Raw genomic sequence first — 19,195 nt, 5'->3', positions numbered from 1 at the left:
TGCTTTCAGCACAGCCCTATAGGAAATGTCTCAACCACACAGCCAGGACTCAGGAGTGCTGACCATCTCTCCTTCCTGGGATGCCCCATGGAGCAGGCTCCCACCTACCAGGTCCACATTGGAGAAGTAAGCCCAGGCCTTGCAGTCGAACTCCTGCATGGTGGGTGCCATCTGGGGCAGGACTTTCCAGGAGAACTTCCGGACCTCAGCAGGTTGTACCACCCCACCCTGCTGCTCTGTGCCCTGCAGCTCCTCGTAGGCTGTCAGTGTGGAGTGGAAGGAGAAGGGTCGTGAGGCCAGATTCTTGAACGTGACCTGCACCGGAGGGAAGGCAAAGCAAAAGCAGTGTGGGAGGGGGCTGCATGCAGCCATGAGGGTGCCCTGGACCCTGGGGGTGGGCCCAGCCAGATGATGGGAAGGAGGCAGCCAAGTCCCTGGTGCCCAGATCCCCACCTGGTCCCCACACAGTGGCCAACCCCTGCTGAACTACGAGCTGTGGCTGTGCAGTGTGATCCCCACTGGAAAGCTCATCCCGGTCATGCCAGCAGGATGAGGCCCTCTCCCTGCTCAGTGGGAGCAAGATCAGCTACACCACTCTCTCTGGAGCCCAAAGGCGCTGAATCCATCCTGATGGAGATTTTCCTGAGAACTGGGCAACTCATCCAGGCACACAAGTCCTGAGCCCAGTGAAGAGCCTTCCACCTCTTTCTTAAGTGGGTGTTGAAGGACCTTTGGTGGTACAGGAAGCCCAAGTCTGCCCTCACACAGAGCATCTGAAAAAGCTGTACTGAGCCCTGCTTTCTACAACCCCTTCACCCAAAAGGCTCCACATGGAGCCCAGGAGCTGCTCAGGCTGTGCTGTTGCAGAGACTGGGTCTGTCTCAGGTCCAGGGCTTTGCACCTGAACTCTGAGGTTCCTGCTGGCCTTCCAGCCACTGAGGTCCCTCTGAATGGTGGCTCTGCCCCCCAGTCTGGTGCCATCCACATGCCAGCAGCTCCAGACCCTGGGCCCTGAAGATTAATCCGTGGGCATTGCAGAGCCTGCAGGCCCACCTCAGCATCCACTCTGGCTGAGCACAGACAGCAGTGGGGGGATTTATGGTTTTGTAGGAAACAGGAACTTTCAATTCACCATGATGACATCTTCAACTTCTGCCCTGATGTATGGCCCAAGGATGCCCAGGTGTTCATCCAGCTCTCCCCGCTGCGCTGGCCGTGTGAAAGAATCATCCAGGTACTCCCGGAAAACCACCTTGCGGTATCTCCAGGAATTCTTCCTCCTGCTGCTCCAGGGGTCCCTGTGGGGGTAGGGTAGGTAAGTAAGTCAGGTGATACAGTCCCTGCAGGGCAGGGGTGATACATTTGCAAGGAAGCTCAATGTTTCTGTTGTTCCAGAAGTCCCCAGGGTGGAGGGGAGGTGCTGGGAGCATCCTCCCCCTGGGCTGCTTGGTTGGGTTGTACCTATATAGACCCGTGATCCTGCCTGCCAGCACATGCCAGCTCGTGCATCAAGCCATGCCATGCAGTGCAGGAGGAAAACATGAGGGACGATCACACTTACGCTGCTTTTAGGAAGTGCTGGGGTCTCTGGTTCCCATACTCCCACATCACCTCCACTGCTGCAATGAAGTATTGCCGCACCTCCCCCTGGAAGGAACGTGGGTCGTGCTCATCTTCCTCGTAGATGTCAAAATCCTCCATGGTCTCCTCTGTGTCACTGTACTCGTCGTAGTCTGACTTGGCAGCCTTTGGCCCTGAGGGGCTGGAATTGCTCCCATTGTTCAGAGCTGGTTCCTCCCTATGTCCTGAGCTATGGTCCCTCTCCCCAGATATGCTGTTGCTTTCACCATCCTCCTTGGGCTCTCCCAGGCCCTGGGCCCCTCTCTTCCCTGCTTCTCTGAGGACATCTTCCCCACCGAGCACCTGGCATCGATGAGGACTGTCTTGCACATATTGGGCTGCTTTTTTGGCAGTGTCATTGTGAGGGGGATTACTTGGAGACAGCGAGCAGTTCTCTCTCAAGGCTGGTTTCATAGGCATTTCTTCTGAGGTTTGCCCAGACGTTCTCTCAGGCATGTAATCCTCTGTGGCATTGGCCTTGATCTGCTGAGGCTGAGGACTGAACTGACCCAGCTGCTCCACAGAGTTTGTCTCTTCCTCCATCCTGCTTCTCCCCTGAGCTTGCTCGCTCCCAGGAGCGTCCCAGACCGCAGCTCTGCCTGGCTGCAGCTCGGCCAAAGCTGGGCTCTGCAAGCCCCCCGTGTACGCTGCTGCCCCCAGGGAGACTGGGTCCCAATTGGAAGCCAGGTCTGCAGCCTCAGCAGCAACCTGCATTTCTAGGCTGCTTCCTGCCACTGTCACCTCAGTCCCCACTGCTCCTCGTGTGGGCAAGGAGCGTCCGCCGTGCTGGACCCCCTCACTGCTGCTCTGTGCACCCCCATCTGTGCTTGGCCTCCCCTCAGGAGACACCTCATCAGCCTGCAGAGCATCTCTACCTGGGGGTAGTCTCCTCTCAACCATGTTGGATTTTTCTTCCAGGCTTTGCTGGGCCACCATCACCTCAGGCAAGGTGTCACTTGATATCAGGGACCTCTTTTTGAAGCGAGTGCTGCAAAAAGGAGAATGAGGTCCACACACCTTTGGGGCTTTCTTATTCACTGCTGTCTCAGGGGTCTGGCTGGCCAGATCCTGCTCTGCTCTCTTAACATCAGAGAGGGGCTTCCTGCTGCTGGGCTGCCTGGTGTTAGGAAGACCCAGACCATGCACCAAGCCTCTGCTCCCCAGTGACCTGGCTGGTCGAGGTCTCCAGTCAGGGCCACTCATGCTTGTGGCTGGAGCTCTGTGTCCCAGAAACTGCTCACGGGTCTTTAAGAAACCGTTTGGGAATGGCCTTGTGTCATTGACCACAACATTCGATTCGGAAAAGGCAATACTGTCCTGCTCTGATAATTCCTTAGGGGCTGTATTATCCTGAAACACGTCCTCCAAGATTACTTCATCCCTCTCTTCTGTCATTATGTAGTTGGAAGGCTCAAGGTCATTGGTCTGTGCAAAAGTGGTGTCTAGAAGGCTTGTGCCTTTGGCAAGTTCACGGGCTTCTTGTTCTCTGCCACTTTCTGCAGGCAAGGAGTTACTCTCCTCTGTGAAGATTTCTTCTTGTACAGGTTTGTCTGAGAAAGAAGCATTTTTCTCTTCTAAGGATTCATAAAAGTGCTGTGAAATCACTTTGTCAGGTCTTTTTTCTAGCCTAGCATCTAGATCATTTGATGAATAATTGCTTTCTATGGTGTGACTGTGAGCTACAGCATGAAAAGTCCTGTTATGTTCTGTCTCATCTGAAGATGTAGAAGAATTTGTCAGTGTGGAGGAAAAGTTATGATCAATATTTGAAGCTGGTTTTGTATTGATTGTCTCCTCTGAGTCATATAGATTAAAGGATATTTTATCAACCCCTCTCAGCAACTTGTCCTCAGCACCCTGTGAAGACATGTCTTGAAGTCTCAGGTTGTGCTCCAGGTCATTCTGGTGAAATGAGCTCCTGCTCTCTTGAAGAGGAGATTTGCTTGCAGCAATTGAGTCCCAGAGGCTTGTTGCATGAGTAGTTGCCTTTTGAGGCTCTGCTTCCAGGATTTCTCTCATACCACCAGGCTGGACCATCGTCCTTTTTACTGGCTCCTGCACCTCTGAGATTTTTTTCACGTTCGTTCCTGCCGGAGCATCTTCTGGAGCTGGCATGGCTTGGTGCAGCCATTGTTGACCTTCTTCTGAACTCACAGTACCATGGACCCTTCCATTGACACTCACTAAGGGTTCTTCAGGTGGGACAGCTCCAAATCCTTCACCCTGGCTGATGATTTTTGATGATTCTTCATCTTCCAGGAAGGATTCATAGGACACTGGCTCATAGTTCGTCTCTGAAGAAGACATGGAAATATCAGGGGGATTTGGCATCATTCCTAAAAATGTTGATGTGTCATTGGAAGAGGGATCAGAAGTCCTGCTGCTGCTCAGGAGGGCCCCAGGTCTGGGTTCTGTCAAGCACAATCCTGTCTTCTCTGTCTCATTGCTGGAAGAGGTGATGTTGCTCAGTTGCTTGTTCACACATGGCCTGTGCCACCTCTTTGTTTCAGAGAAGCCCCTGGGTTGGAGTTCAAAGGTGTCCTGCTCCTCATCTGCATACACATAATCCTCCTCTTCAGGGTATTGCTCATACTGGCACTTTGAGACCGTGAACTTGGCATGCATCCCTCGGTCCCTGAAATCAGGATTCAGGCACCCTAGTGTCCAGACACCTGTCTCAAGAGAGGACAAGAGGACACCATCAGCTCACTGCAGTGGGAAATCAGAAGAGGTGCCACCCCATGCTGCTCCCTTGCTAGTGCAACCTATATTTTCAAGCAGTCTCTGGTTCCTGGTAGTGATTTTGTGTTTTCATAGTCCCTAGAGTATCTTACAGCTGGACTTGCAGCACCATCACCATAATCCACCCCCAAAGACATACCAGTGCTGCCAAACACACCTCTCTCCCAAACACAGTCGCCATACCTCTCCCACTGAAGGAGAGAGAAATGAGAAGCTGCCTCTTGCTCACATCCCTGGTCAATGTGTTTGCTCCCTGCAGCAATCAGGCACCCAGAGTGGGTGAGGTGAGTGATAACTGGGCTCTGACACTGAAGAGGGCTGTCACCTGCTGCTGGCCGAGCTGCTTCTCTGCTTCTGAGCAGCAGGCAAATACCAGAACTCGAACGGATGCAATGCTTGGCTGGCTTTTAGAACACTTCCTGGGGTGTCTGACAGCTTGGCTCAGGGAGCAGTGCTCATGACCATCATATCAGTGTTTGCAATCACATGGTAAATCCTGTGTTTCCTCTGGGAGTGAAGACATGGTTGACAGCACTGCTTTTGCAAACGCTAAGGAAAAATGCTGAGTGGGGGGAAATGTAACTGAACTCTGGAGCAAATCTCTTCTAGGACTTCCCCATGGCTCTGATTTCTGTCCTTGCAAAGGTGTGGAGATAACTGCTGTGACTAGCAGCTGAACCCATAGCCAGGACAGCACTGCCACTCCTCCTGACCTCCGAGCTTGGAGCCAAGGTTGTAAATGTCCACCAGGCTCAAGTTACTGCAGCTAGCCTTGGCACGTGTGACCTTAACACACCCTGTTAATGAAGTAAAGCACAGTAATTTAATTTATTTAATTTAGACTTTGAAATATTTAGTCATTGCCTCTCACTTTGCTGTTCCAGGATGTTCCAGAGTTCCTTTTGCTCTCAGACCTCTCAAAATGCAATCAGGTACCAAAGAACTGGCTGGAGGTGCTCACTGATCTCTGCTGTGATGGTTGATAGCACAGCCCATGGTTTATAGAATAGCCCATGTTACTAACCTGGCTTTTCCAAACTCATGAAGACTGTTTCTCCAGAAAATGGGAAGAGGGTAAGCACGTCCTCAAAGACCATGTTGCGCTTGAATGTGTTTCCGGAGAAGAAGATGGAGAGGAAATCTGTCTGTGCCCCAACACTCAGGACATACCAGTACACAACATCATGCAGGCAGAGTTTTGGTTGGAGGTTGTCAAATACAAAGCCATTAATAGCTGGAAGAAGGCAGAGGTGAAACATTCCATGAGGACCCCATTCCCCCCATGGCTGCTGAGCTGCTGCATGTCCCCTGCTCATTCCCTGGGGCAGGGATGAGCCTCTGTCTGCTGGGGCTTTGCAGGCAGCCCCTGGCCCAGTACTCACTGTGCATCACATTGGAGGCATAAAATTGTGGGTCCTGGGTATCCACGTGGGCTGGGTCAGAGCAGAACCTCCTGATGTTCTCCTCCAGGTACCAGCTGTGGTTCTCATCAAAGACTGAAAACAGCACCAACCTCGTGTTGTCTGACATTATCTGGAAAGGGAGAGGGAAGAAACTATTCCTTGTCTGATCAGAGCACCCCCAGGGCCCAGTGTAGCTGTCAGGTCTTAGCCTGGGTGAATGGGGAAGAGTTTACCACTATTTCGCAGGAGTTAAGGTCCAGGTTTGAGAAAAGGGGTATGCAAGGGAGGATGGGGAAGGCAGAGGAATTGGGACTGATGGTAGGGTTGAAGAGAACAGGACAGACAAATTTGGTTTCACCCACTACATTTATTCCAGCCTTTCAGCTTGGCAGTTGAGGCAACAAAGGAAGGACCCACCTGATTTCCCCTCTGATCCATGGACTTCTTGAAGCAGATCAGGAGGGGCCCGATCAGGCCCGAGGCTGTGTCTCGGATGGGGTCGATGGAGCTGTAGTAGAAACGGGTGAGGCAGCGAGGATCTGCCTGCGTTGGCCCATCCTCAGGGGTGAGGCTCCAGCTGTAGGTGAACGACTGGCCAGGGGGGATAGGAATGTCCTTCACATCTTTGACTGGCAACACACAGAACCCAAGAGCAGATGAGTTAAGCCTGGGCTGCTCCTGCAAGGGGTGATCCCCCTTTTTAGAAGAGCTCAGAAAGGCTTCCTGCCCACAAGTTGCATAGTGAGCCAACCATGCCCACTCCAGGAGGGCATACTGGCTATATGGAAAGTTGATCTGGCCAAAGCAGACCCAGGGACTGGGGGAGGATGCAGAGGAACATGCTTTACCTTGAGAGGATTTCCTGGCATAGTATGGCCTGACACTGGTGAGGCCATGAGGGTAGATGTTGTACGGTCGGCTTGCCAGGTTCCTGAACACGATCTGAAATGAGCACAGCCAGCAGGAATGTTTAATGATTTCTGAATGTTGTGAACCCTTGAGGCTGCCCTTAGTGAGGGAGGGAAATGCTGGGCAGGGGTGCCCTGGGATGGGCTGCCTGCCAAGGATCAGCAGCGAGGAACACAGACGTGTGGCACCACAAAGTCAGAATAGAAGAAACTACTGTTTCTCCATGGTCAGTCTATACTGTCCATTTTTCTGGGAGGTGATCATTTTAGGGAGGGTATGAAAATATCAGATTTATTAAAGAGAAAGTGTCTGTCTTTTTTGTTACTTTATATACAAGTCAGAAGAACCATACGACCAGAAGAGGTCAATCCAGAAGGCCTCAGAGGACCAGGACACTAAATATGCACATCAGCAAACAGCTCTGAAGTACTCTCCACTTCACTGCATGAAGCCCTTCATTTATTTCTCTAAATAGCTCTGTCAGGGCTTTGCAACATGCCCACAACTGCACAGGGAACCCAAGGGAGGGAGTAGAAATGTGAAGATCATGGAAACTATCCCATTCCTCCTAGCAGCAAAGAAGTCAAGTGATAAGTAGAGGCACTTGGGGAGGCACAAGTGACAGCCCCCAATACTGTAAGGTAACAACAAACAGATGGAGAAGAGTGGAGGATGAGAGGACACCCTTGCCTCAGAGGAAGATGCTAGGTCATGGATTAATTCACACAAATACTAAGACACCTGCAAGCAAAGGAACTGGGCCATATCCTGTGTATCTCTGCTGATCTTACTGAGAGTATTTAGCTTTAGCTACCAGTAACATCTGCCTTTCTGGTGAGCTTTGGACATTACCAAACATGAGAAGGCACCCCAAGGACTTCTGCCACATGTTAGCCACAAACCAGGTAGTAGTTCCAATTATAGGAACAGCACCAAGCTTTGAAGTTTCCCCTTGCAGTCCCTGTTGGTGGAAAGCAGTATGTCTCTTACCATAAACTGATCTCCAACCTCTCCTTTAATGACAGGCCCCAGAATTCCCTTGTCAAGCTGATTTGACACCTTGCGCTTCTTGAAGGTTGCATCTTCATACTCCACAAACACCACCTTCTTATACTTTGAACCGATGCGCTGAGGGCCGGGCTCCAGGTACAGGCTCGAGATGTTTCTGCAGGCAAAGGCAGAGAAAGAGCAAACAGTCACATGTGGGACACTGTCAGAAACAGAGCAAAGCCTTCCATCGCTCAAGCTTTCCAGGGACAGTGGAGACACATGCCCACTCTCACCTGTCCAGAGACACTGGTTTCACAGGAGCATAGTCCCAGTCCATTTCCTCGGCTGCAATGTAGTAAGTCCAGGTCACAGGCTTGTCTTTGGCAAAAGAGCGCACTTGGATCACATGAAAAGTTTCCTCCTCTTCTCCAGGGTAATCCATGTCCTCTGGCTCATCTGACAGCATCCCCATCCTCAACAGGCGTTCCACAGGACACTCCTCCACCTTCACAAGGGCTTCCATGCCAGCTGGGTTCAGACAGGCCAGGCAGAAAGGGTCACATTGGTGCTACAGGCATGCATTCCCCAGGCTCTGCTTGGGAGAGATCCTCTCCACTACTGTCCCATAAAATGGGCCATCACATGGGTCAACTCCTGCCATCAGGTCATGGACCAGATTGCAGCTGGATATAGCACTGTGGAGCAGGAGGGGCCTTGGGGCTGCAGCACTGCACAGAACCCTGAGCCTGGGCCATCCCCTGAACTTCTTTTCCCCCGAGCTCTTGTAGAATGAGGTTACCTTGCTGATGGGACAGTATCTGGCAGAACATCCGAAACCAGCCAGCTGTTCCTGGCATGGTCTGGGCTGTGAGATATGTGGCGGGGGAGATTTCTAGGCTGCTGAGACGGTGGCCTCTCACCAGGAATGTGTGGCCTTCAAAGAAGATGGAGTGGACTTCTGGCCCAGAGCCCAACCCGATCACATGCCAGTGGACCTGCTTCTTGAGGCACAGTGTGAGACCTACCAGGAGACAAGGAAAGCACCCAGGAGTCAGCACTGTGTTTACCCCTTGTTCCCACTCTTGGTGTCATGGACTCAGAGTCTGACACAGCTGACTAGAATCCCATGCCCTTCAAGGTGCTGGCTTCAAGCTGTTCACACATGAGCGTGGACTGTCTGAGCAAAACAGAAGCACAAGACTCATCATCCCTCCTGAGATAAGACTAGAGGGGGGCACTTTGACAAGGCCTTTGGGAGGTGTGCTCATAGGACCTCACAGTAGGATGCAGTGGCAAAAGACATAGATGTGCTCTTTGACTCTATAAATAGGGAAATTTGGAACTGGAAAGTAGAATCATTTTTCTGATCACAACACTGGCAAAACTGACACTAAAATAATGGATCTGAGGCAAGGCTGCAGCACATCCCCAGCAGCAGCTGAAATACCACAAAGGGCAGAGGGAGGTCGCCAGGATTATCTGAGAGCTGGAGAAAATTCCTTCCTCAGAGACACTCAAAGAGCTCAGTGTGCTTAGGAAATGGGAAAGAATTTGACCGTATTTTAAAAATATTTTCTTGGGGAGAAACTGATGTGTGCTGAAGGGCTCTGTAATCTAGCAGGAAAGTGAATAACAAGTTCCTGGAAGCTGAAGCCAAAAAAAGACAAATACAGAGTTAAGCACTTGTTTTTGGCACTGAGTGCAAAGGCGACTGGAACAGATCCCAGGGACCTGAGAGGAAACTGGGTGGAGGTTCCACCCTGAGGCCCTCAGCTCTGTTTCCAGCTCTCCATCAGACACCTCTCAGGCCAGATCCCACATCCAGAGAGGGGTGTGCTGGGGGTGGAGGTGGATACCTTCTCCAGAGAAAACCCACTGTGCAGATACAGTAGCTGACAATGAGATCTACTCAGCCCTTAAGCTCCACGGATCCACAAGGACTGTTGTAGAAACAAGAGAAAATATCCTCAAGTTGCACCAGGGGAGGTTTATGTCAGACATTAGGAAAAATGCCTTCACTGAAAGGGTTGTCAAACACTGGAACAGGCTGCCTAGGTATTTAAAAGCCTTGTATATGTGGCAATTTAGGGACATGGTTTAGTGGTAGACTCGGCATTGTTAGGTTCATGGTTGGACTTTTCCAACCTAAATGATTCTGTGGTTCTATTCCTGAAATCCCACAGAGGTTTTTTAGTGAGAGTTGAAATTTCCCTTCAATGCTACCTCCAGCCTTACTCACAGGGCTACAAAAGATGAAACTCTTTGCTTCCAGCACTGCTCCTTGAGACCTCCAAAGAGGTGTGGCAACACAGACAGCTGGAAACAGCTCCTGCTCCACTGTAAAGGGGCAAAGTAGATCAAGGAGCTGAAGTGTAATAGTCCCTCTAGGGTGAACACAGCATAACAGATCCATCACCTGGAAATTTCTCACACCCTTTCACAAGCTGTTTCGAGGTTACAGACCTGGCTCCACATTCCATGCCCTCCATCCCTGTCCCTGGCCACCAGGACTCACCAGGCAGTGAGCCATTGATGTAGCCATTGATGGTGTGCAGCTCTGTCCTGTTGTGAGCCTGGGGCTGAGGAGCTGCAGGGGAGCCAGGCTCAGAGTACCAGCTTTTCCCTGTGGAGAGAAGAGGATGCAGTCAGCTTTCACTTGAGAGCGTTTCAAAGAAAACTTCAAAGAGAAATGGCTCTGCATGGATATGGTGGTGACCATTGCATGTGACAGGGCATGACCCCCCTGCAGCTTTAGCCTGTGTGATGGGAACAAGGTCAGGGCATGGGATGGCGGAGGTGGGGGGGCTGCAAGCTCCCTGCACCTGGGGAAGAGAAGGAATGTCAGGACTGCATTGGATGGGAGGCTCAAGCCCTTGGGAGGAGGTGTGGGTGCTGAGCAGCTGTGCTCACACCAGGTCAAAGCAAACACCCCAGGCTGAATTCAGGGTCTGACACAGCCAATCAGTCATTACCTTCGTCGAACACTGCAAAGAGCAGCACAAACTCGTTCTGCACATCCTCATTCCCATCGCTCACCAGAGTCCCTGCGAGATGCAACGGGATGGATCAGGTTAGCAAGCACCATGCCTGGCTCCCCAGGGAATTCCCTTTGTGTCCTCCAAGAACTGGTAAATCAAGGCCAGGCTGTGGTTTGATTTTGTCACGTCTCACAACTGCCATAGCCCTGTTTCCAGCCTTGCTGTCCCCAAAAGCCCATGGTTGAGAGGCAGCTGCCCCCAGAAGGCATTAAAAGGTCAGTTTTTGCTGCCTTCCCTTTGACTCCACTCAGTGGAGAAACTGCTCCTGGTGAGTCAGTGGAACCTGCAGACAGTGCCCTGCGAGGAGGTGACTCGTGCCCACTCATTTCCAGTGACTACTGAGGGGTCTGGACAACTACCTCCAGGATGTGTCTCAACCAGGGATGACCAGTCTTACTCCAGTCACACTTCTTGTGCCCAGCAAATAATAACAGTCAGGTTTTCATCACCTCCATGCTTACTGAAGGAAGAAAGGAAGGAGAGCAGGCATAGGTACTGTGGAGCAGGCAGTGTCCCAGGTATCCTCCCCCTCTCCTACCTGATCCTGAACCCTGGCTGATACAAACTTCCCTCTAATTCTTCTGACAAAGCCCTGTGACCTGTCTCCATCCTTACACATTACATGTGCTGCCCTTACCAGGTCGGCACACGAGAAGGGCTCCAATCAAACCAGAGTTGATGTCCTTCACGCTGTTGGTGTTGGAGGAGTAGGAGTGAGTCAGGCATGCTGAGTCATCCTCTGTTGGACCTTGGTTTTGCTGGATTTCCCAGATGTATGTGTGTGTCTTCCCAGGATCCACCCTGTCACCCTCCTTCTCTGTCTGGCTGGTCTCATCCTCATACCCTGCACCTAAAACCAAAGAAATGGCCAGATGTCACTGGAGGTTCATCCCCAACACACCATGGCTACAGAAATGCCTCTTCCTCCAACCCAGAGCACAGTTCCCCTCCATCCCAGCCCCTGGAGCCAGACTGACTCCCACAGGCAGTGGCTTGTTTCAGGGCAGTGAGCAGAGCTCACTTGTTGAGCTGTGGATCCACCACCTGTCCTGATGCTGGACAGCACAGTCTTCCTGGCCCTAAACATCCAACCTCAGGTTTAACCTATCTGTTACCTGTGTAACTGATAGAGGTTTGCTCATCTCAGCTCATTTCTGGGCTGGGCTTGGTCATGTTGTTCCCCCAGGCTCTGTGACCATCTGTCCTCGTAGAGGGACATGAATAGGAGGGTCAGGGAGAAACACACACCTGGCAGAGCAGGAGGTGCTACACAAAGGCTTGCAGCACGTGGCCATTGCCCAACTCACCCTCCGACGCCTTCCAGTAGGACACCCCGACGGCGTGGAGGTTGTAGGGGCGGGAGGCCAGGTTTTTAAACGTGATGACCACCGTGTCATAGACTTCTGCTCGGATGGTGGGGCCCAGCAGACCTGAAGGAAGGAAGACAACAAGGTCAGGCAGCTGGGATCAGGCAGCTCACAGCCTGCCATGAACCCCAGAGAGTCCTGACTTTCCACCTGCACAGTTAGCGGCTGTCCCTCGTGTAGCACGGCAGCATCAACTGCTCTGGCTCCAGCAAGGCTCTGTGCATCCCCAGGAGCTCTGCCACACTGGGACTCTACCCAGGTGCTTCCCTAATCCTGGTTGAAGGGCTGCCAGCACCCAAACCAGGATGAGTTTGGTCGCTGTCAGGGAGAGCGAGGGCTCACCACGCTGTTTCTTACCCATCCACGCTGGCTTGAGCTTGGGCTGTATGAACAAGGCATCGGGGTATTCCACAAACACAGCTTTCCTGTAGCGGGGAGGGACACCAGGTGTGGGGGGCCGTGGGCCTGCGTTCCCCGAAATGCTGCAGGAGGAAGGAAAAGCCAAGGCTGATTGCACAGCCCCATCCAGGGATGGGTAAGAGCCATCCTCTTCCTCCCCTTCCCAGCAGCTTGCTGTGTCGTGCCAGCCCCAGGGATTGCTCACCCTGTTGTGTCCTTTGGATTTCCTGACAATCCCCAGGTGTGATTGGAAGTGGTTTGCTCGGGTCAGGGGTGACAACATGGCAGTGATTCATGTCATGGTGTTAGTCATGATGGAAGAAGACACTGGGGCAACAGGCACAACGCCGTACCCAGCTGCAGCTGGGAGAGGGCACAGCAGCAGCACTGCTGCCAGTCTCCTGCCTCCAGCCTTGTCCAGCTCTGTGCTTTCCAGCCAGCGACACACAGAGCACTGGAAGTGCTGCAACAGCAGTGCCACAGTGGCCTCTGCCATGCAGCCACCTCCCATCCCATCCCCTTCAGGTGTGGCTGACACATCACATCATATATAACTGTAACGTGCCCCCCAGCTCCCCCCAGGAAACAGACTGTGTTGGGCTGCATGGCAGGTCATGGCAGATTGCTCTGTGTCTGAGTAACGTCCCCACATTTGTTTCTTTTCTGCCCAAACTGGGATTTACAGCCAGCCCCTGAAAAATAGGCTTCACAGCAGGAAGATGAAAGAGCTTTGAATGTATTTCACATCCCACTCATCTCTGCTGGCCACTTTCTATTTGTAAGCAGCTTAACAAATTCATTTTCCAGAAGGAATCCAGCACATTTATCAGGATAACAAAGCCATGAATTTCTTCAAGGATTTGAGAAGCTGACTTATCAGCCTCAGGACTGAGACCATTTCCAGTAACCACGGAGACTACTTCCAGTCTTGTTTTGTTTGGAGCAAAAGCCAGGTGGTATTTTCTTCCCACTTAAGAAGCAGGGAGGGTTGCTCTCCTGCTCTGACTAAGCCTTCATTCCAGCGGTGTTTCCCTTTGTGATTCTTGCTCAAGCAGAAGAGGAAGGAGACAGAGTGATTCAAATTTAGGAAAAGTCAACACACACTCACTCTCACACCACTGGCTATAAGCCACCTGCAGCTGGAGGGTGCTGTGGAGAGAGCAGGGTGCTCCCATCCCAGGGGCAGAGCAGGATGGATGCCCACAAAAACCACACACCCATCCAGCTCCTGCCTTTCCCACCAGGATGGCAGGAGGCCCCCAGCAGACACAGCCCCAGTGAGCAGTGTCACTGCATTCAGATGACTTTGCCTACAAACCATTATCATTCCTGGCTCAATGACAGCAGGGTTCAGACCCATCTTTGCTCTCCAGGGTGTCCCCACACTGGGAGGTAGTTGTGCTGCAGGATTGCTGGCACTCAGCTGTCCACTGCCGGGAAGCTTTGCCTTAATCTCTAACTCGCAGAAAGCCCAGATTTGAAAATGCCTCCCTGAGATATGAGGGTCTGGTCCTGCTAATTCTGCATTAAACAAGGCAGAAACTCTCTGGAGCCAGGGGAATTTTGCTGGCATGCAGGGACATGGCTGGGAGGAGACTTAGTGACAACAAAGCTCAGTGCTGGGTCCCAGCTGGCATGGCAGAGCCCACAGGGGATGAGGAGGCAGAGTTCAGCACAGGGACAGCTGATCCAACTGCTTCTGGCCAGTCGTCTGCACTTGGGGTCCCCGTGAACTTCCTTCCCAAAGGGCAGCTGAAGCTGAGGCAGGGAGATAAGTTTCTGGCTCCTTGGATCAGCATTGTTAGCCACACTATCTGTTCATCTCTTGGAGCTGGGGGACATCCTGCGCTGCCGAGGCGCTCAGGAATAGGCTGCTACGTGTCCACCAGCTCCAAGTCTGAGCTGAGATCCCCAGGGCTGTTGCAGAATGTGTTGGTTCTGGCTCCAACCCTGCTGAAAGGGCTGTGTTTGGGAGGAAGAAAAACTGAAATCACGGGGAAGGCGTAAGCAGCTCTGGGCTGGTGTGCCACAGCCCATTAGTTTGACAGAGCTTTCTACAAGCATCCCAGAGAAACCACTGCATATATACAAGGATTTTGGAGGTCCTGCCTGGAGATGCACCTTTAGGAGTTTCCATGAGATGCTGGTACCATGAGGGAGAATGGGTGGAGCAGAAAACACCCCATACACAGCTCGGAGACAACCCAGCTCCAGTGGCAGCTCTGCTCCTACCATGCTTTCCTGGCTCACTCCTGAGTCTCCCTTCTCCCCAGTCTGGCTGATTTTCTATGCCCTCCCCACATTTTGGGGAACTGGGCTGAGTCTACAGGGCCAGGGAAAAGGCTCTGTCATCCAGCTGGGAACAGCCATGAAGAGCAAGCCCTGGTTCCCACCATGGCTTCCCCAGGAGCCTGCGCTGCCCAGGAATACTCTGCCTCCCTGCTGTGGAACACACAATCAAATCGCTCTGAGAAAGCCAAAGTTATCTTCCCCTGTTTCAGAGAAGGACAAGTGACCTCAGACTACTGCCAATGCCCTGCTTATTCCCAGGCAGAGACAGGTCCCTGAGTCACTCCTGGGTCAGAAACAGTGCTTGAGTGCATCACTAAAGCCAGTGCTGAAATGGAAAGCCACAGGGCTGAATTAACAGTGTGAGTGAAGTCATCATCTTACCATAGTGTAATATCAGTGAAAGCAAGGTAGGGGGGATTAGTAAAGTGGGGGGTGTTGGGCGCAATTTTCCTATTGAAGTAACCAATGGGGGGAAAACCAACATAACTCGGACACGGTGACTACAGCAGCTGGTCAGGCTGACCTGGCTCATCCCTAGATCCTGGTTTCCAGTGCCTGACCACAGCTCACCACTGCTCTAGCCAGTGTGGGTCTGAGAGGGGGCCATGGGCTGATATTGCAGGACAGAGGGAATGGGCACAGCTTGACCCACAGGGGATGAAGCCATCCAGCTCCACTCCTCATGCTGAGCTCAGAACAGCCCGTTCACATCCACGTGTGTGCCAGCCAGCTGTGTCTCCAGACACCATCCTGATGCCTGAGCAATGCAACTGCCACTTTTCCTTCCTTCTCCAAAGTAGATGGGCAAAACCACCATGCCTTCCTCCCTCTTATCACTGTGCACAAACACTGTTCTTTGCCCAAACACTACAAATTATTTTCAGTTCCTTAAGGAAAAATTTCAGCCCCAGCAACATAATGTACACAGAGATGTAAATAACTAAATCTGGATTTTACCACGGGCAGACACAGTCAAAAGCCTTTGCTGCTCTGAGGGGGACACAGTCAACCTTCCTCTGCAGTCCCCAGGCAGGGAGGCACAGGTCCCCATCTCCCCTCACATTTCCCCAGAGCTCCCATGATGCAGAGCAGAAGGGAAAGCACAGGCTGGAACACCAGATCTTGGTTCCTAACACAGCCTTTAAAGGGTCACAGGCAAATGGCATTAATATAAAGCAATGCAGAACAGCAGTGCAGAGCAGGTATCCCCTCTCTCTCTCTTTCTCAATTCCACCAGTCCCCCCTCTGGGGCTGCACATAGTGACTCCCCATCACACCACCCCTTCCCAGCTGTGCCAGCAGCTCAGTGCACCCATCTTGCCAAGTTCCCCCCATGTACCTGCCTGGACCCAAGCTCGCAGTGCAGTCCAAGACAGGGTGGGAGAACACCCAGAGCAGAGTTCCAGAGTTGCAATAGAAAGAGCTTTACCCTGTAGGAGCTTGCAGCACGGACAGCAGGTTGCTGTGTGTGTAGTCCCAGGCGGTTTCCACTGCAGCAATGTAGTATCTTCTGACTTTGCTGGTGCCCTCCTCAACCAGGCAGAGGAGTAGGAGGCTGCACAGGGCTCCTGCCAGCATCATGCCTCGTGGCTGGAAACTGCTCTGACTTCAGGTGGAAAAGTGAAAAGGAAGGAACGAGAAAGGAAAGAGGAGAGAAAAGCCTTTATCTTCACATCCAGCTGTTGTAATCCACAGGAGATGATGATTTAAAGCCAGCACCCACAGACTCACTCAGAGCACTGGAGAGTTTCTCAAAGATGTCAGGAGAGGAATCTCTTGAGCAGGTTAGTGCAAAGAGCAGTGTGTGAGTGATGGACTCTCCCACTTTTCCTCTGGCAGTGACAGGAGGAGAGGAAAAAACAAAAGGAAAGGGAGGGCAAGCACAGCGGTAAGTTCCGCTGCAGGACTCAGCTGGCTCCGTGTCCTGGCCCGTGTCTGGGAGCAAGATGAGGAAAGGGAGGGTTGCAGAGGAAGCAGAATTTAGGTGTGGTCTCTGCCTGGTCTCACCTTCTCTGTCACCACTGAGGAGAGTGGGTTGCCAGGGATGCACATACGCACGTACATACGTGGGGTTATCCCCGTCCCCGGGATCCCTTCACCCCAGGCAGTGATGATTTAGCCACACAACTTCACTTCAAGCCACGTGGGAGGGAGAGGGTTGGGGTGATCCGAGGGAATCCCCTTCCCACCAGCTTCACCTCACATTTCTTCTCCCCTCCCAGGGTCCTGCAGCTCAGAGAAGCTGGCACTGAAATGTTTTTGCAAATTTCTTTCATTTTACTCACAAATTTTCAACACCTCTTTTTAAAAGCCCAGGAAATCCCCTTCCCCCCTCGATGCACACACGTGTGCTCAGGCACATGCACTGGCACATGGTTGTCCCTTGGCTCACGAAGGCAGGAAGATGAGGAGGAACGCCCCAGATAGTCCCAGCATCCACTGGGAGAGTGAGGTGTGGAAATGTCCCATAAATCAAGTTGCAAGAGAGCAGGAGTGCACCAGGGGTGGTGACCCCTTTGGTGACAGTCCCAGTTTGTGCAGAAGCATCCATGTGACAGGTCTTGGTGACTGGAAATGGAGAGAGGCAGTGGAGATAAGGGAGGGATGGGAGTTTTAGGGTCTCTGACATGAATCCTTAGCATGGGGCAGGTGGGACAGGTAGGGGATGGGACAGGTAGGGGATGGGACAGGAGACAGAAGCTGGGGCAATCCCAGTAGATGCAGGACCACATTCCCTGATGTCCCCCTGCCCCACGTAGCCTAGCATAGCCTGGGAACAACTTTGAGAACCCCAGTCCCACAGGCTCACTGTGCAGGAGCAACCCATGTCCATAGCGAGCACTCTCTACCCCCCTCCCTCAGAAAGGTCAGTTCTCACCACCTCACTGGGGACACCCACTCTCTTCCCACCACTCTCCTTATGGCAGCCTGGGGCACAAGGGGGAAAACCATCCTGGGCATCTGTGTGTGGCCAGAGCTCCCACAGCAGCAGCAAGGTGAGCCGGGGGGGAACCCCCTCACCCCACACTAAACCCCAACCTTCCAAGAGGCTGCCCCCACTCCTTGTGCTCACCCAGGGGCTGGCAGAGAGAGCACCAGGACTCAGGGCAGAAAGTGCTTCCCCCACATCATCCACCCTGCTCCTGGGGAGGCAAAAAGCCAGCAAGAAACACATTTCCTCCAGTTCGAGCACCAGTGGTTGGCTCCATGCCCAGCCTGGGGATCCTTTTCTTAGTCATCAACAATCCACCCCACTCTTTTCAGCAAGGATTTTGGGACAAAATAAGTGATGTGTCACACTTGGGGATGCCCCAGGGTGCTTGGCATCACCTGCCCTGCTGCAGTGAACTAGAAGAGTAGTCAGTACTGGAGGTAAGAGGGTTGTGTGGAAAAGTGTCCCTTGGAGGCTGCAGTGGCAGGGGCCTGTACACAGCCAGGAATTAATGGTTGTGACACTGGCAAGTGCTGACTTGCTGAGTTTAACCATTTTCAGCTACAGGGAAGCAGGTCCGTGTTCCTGACCCAGAGATATCAGAGTAAACTGGAGAGATGAGGTCTACCCCAGGAGACCAGAAAGAAAATAATATTATTGAGATACTCAAGGCTGTGGGAAAGGGAATCCAGGTGTGAAACTGGTCACTTGGAAGTAACCTGTGAAGGGGGCCCAGATCCTGGCCTTAGCTGCAGACAGAGTAGCTTTGTGCAGGCACACGAGAGCCAGTGTGCAGCAGAGCATGCCAAGGACAGCTGGACATTCAAAGGGATCTTGGCTCCCCCTCAGCAGAGCATGCCAGCCTGGAGCCCACACGATCCAGCAAGAGCCTGTCACTGGGGCAAAGCCTTGAGCCTGAGGATGCTGCCCCAGGGAGTGACCAAAGGTGTCCCTGCACCACATTCAGCTTGTCCATTTTTCCCTTGTCATGGCAGTTATTTTAGTTGGCCGCTTTTGCCCTGGTAAGTGGGCAGCAGCCACCGGCCCCACGGGCTGTGTGTGTGCAGGACATCACGCCTGTGTGTCCGGGGACGTGCTGCCCCACCACTCGGGTCTGAGTGTGCACACACTGCTCCAGCCTAATCAGGACAGTGCAGGAAATACGTGCAATATTGCCGCAATTCCTGACACGTCCCCACCTGCCTGTCAGTGGGATGTTTGCTAGTGGAACATCAGTGCAGCTGAGTGATGCTGTTAGTTCCTAGAACAGCATTGTTGGTTCCTAGAACAGTGTCTGCTCCCCAATCAGTCCCATGCTGCCTGCACTCCTGCTCCCACTCACGCACTGGTTTCCGTTAACCTCACAGGAGTGGGGTTACACTCTCTCCACGAGGATTATTTTTTTTTTTTTTTGGCCTGTTGTGTCTCAGGCTTTCTGTCTCTTCTACTCCCTGGGCAGCTGCGTCCCCAGCTGGGAAGGAGGTGGCTTTTGTTCCACAAGAG

General features: G+C 52.5%; 1 protein-coding gene across 3 annotated transcripts in view; it reads right to left on the bottom strand.

The window, feature by feature from the left end:
• Nucleotides 1-16,585, bottom strand: part of F8 (coagulation factor VIII) — a 23,200-nt gene extending 6,615 nt beyond the window's left edge. Inside the window, exons 1-17 of one of the 3 annotated variants that reach the window (XM_027663238.1) lie at nucleotides 16,492-16,585; nucleotides 16,190-16,366; nucleotides 12,427-12,551; nucleotides 12,010-12,132; nucleotides 11,340-11,552; nucleotides 10,637-10,708; nucleotides 10,180-10,287; nucleotides 8,464-8,685; nucleotides 7,958-8,192; nucleotides 7,665-7,839; nucleotides 6,614-6,707; nucleotides 6,183-6,394; nucleotides 5,745-5,895; nucleotides 5,387-5,596; nucleotides 1,562-4,292; nucleotides 1,133-1,298; nucleotides 109-315 (exon numbers count right to left, since the gene is read on the bottom strand). In XM_027663238.1, the coding sequence (XP_027519039.1) occupies nucleotides 109-315; nucleotides 1,133-1,298; nucleotides 1,562-4,292; nucleotides 5,387-5,596; nucleotides 5,745-5,895; nucleotides 6,183-6,394; nucleotides 6,614-6,707; nucleotides 7,665-7,839; nucleotides 7,958-8,192; nucleotides 8,464-8,685; nucleotides 10,180-10,287; nucleotides 10,637-10,708; nucleotides 11,340-11,552; nucleotides 12,010-12,132; nucleotides 12,427-12,551; nucleotides 16,190-16,341 (5,196 nt within the window). In that variant the 5' untranslated portion in view covers nucleotides 16,342-16,366; nucleotides 16,492-16,585. The other 2 variants (XM_027663240.1, XM_027663241.1) reach the window with 2 other exon arrangements.
• Nucleotides 16,586-19,195: the final 2,610 nt, after the last annotated feature.

The sequence above is a fragment of the Corapipo altera genome, unplaced genomic scaffold (genome assembly GCF_003945725.1).
Source record: "Corapipo altera isolate COAL_440 unplaced genomic scaffold, ASM394572v1 107b, whole genome shotgun sequence".
NCBI classification, from domain to species: domain Eukaryota; kingdom Metazoa; phylum Chordata; class Aves; order Passeriformes; family Pipridae; genus Corapipo; species Corapipo altera.
Note: the sequence above shows the minus strand (reverse complement) of the source record. Positions and strands in the feature narration are given on the sequence as shown.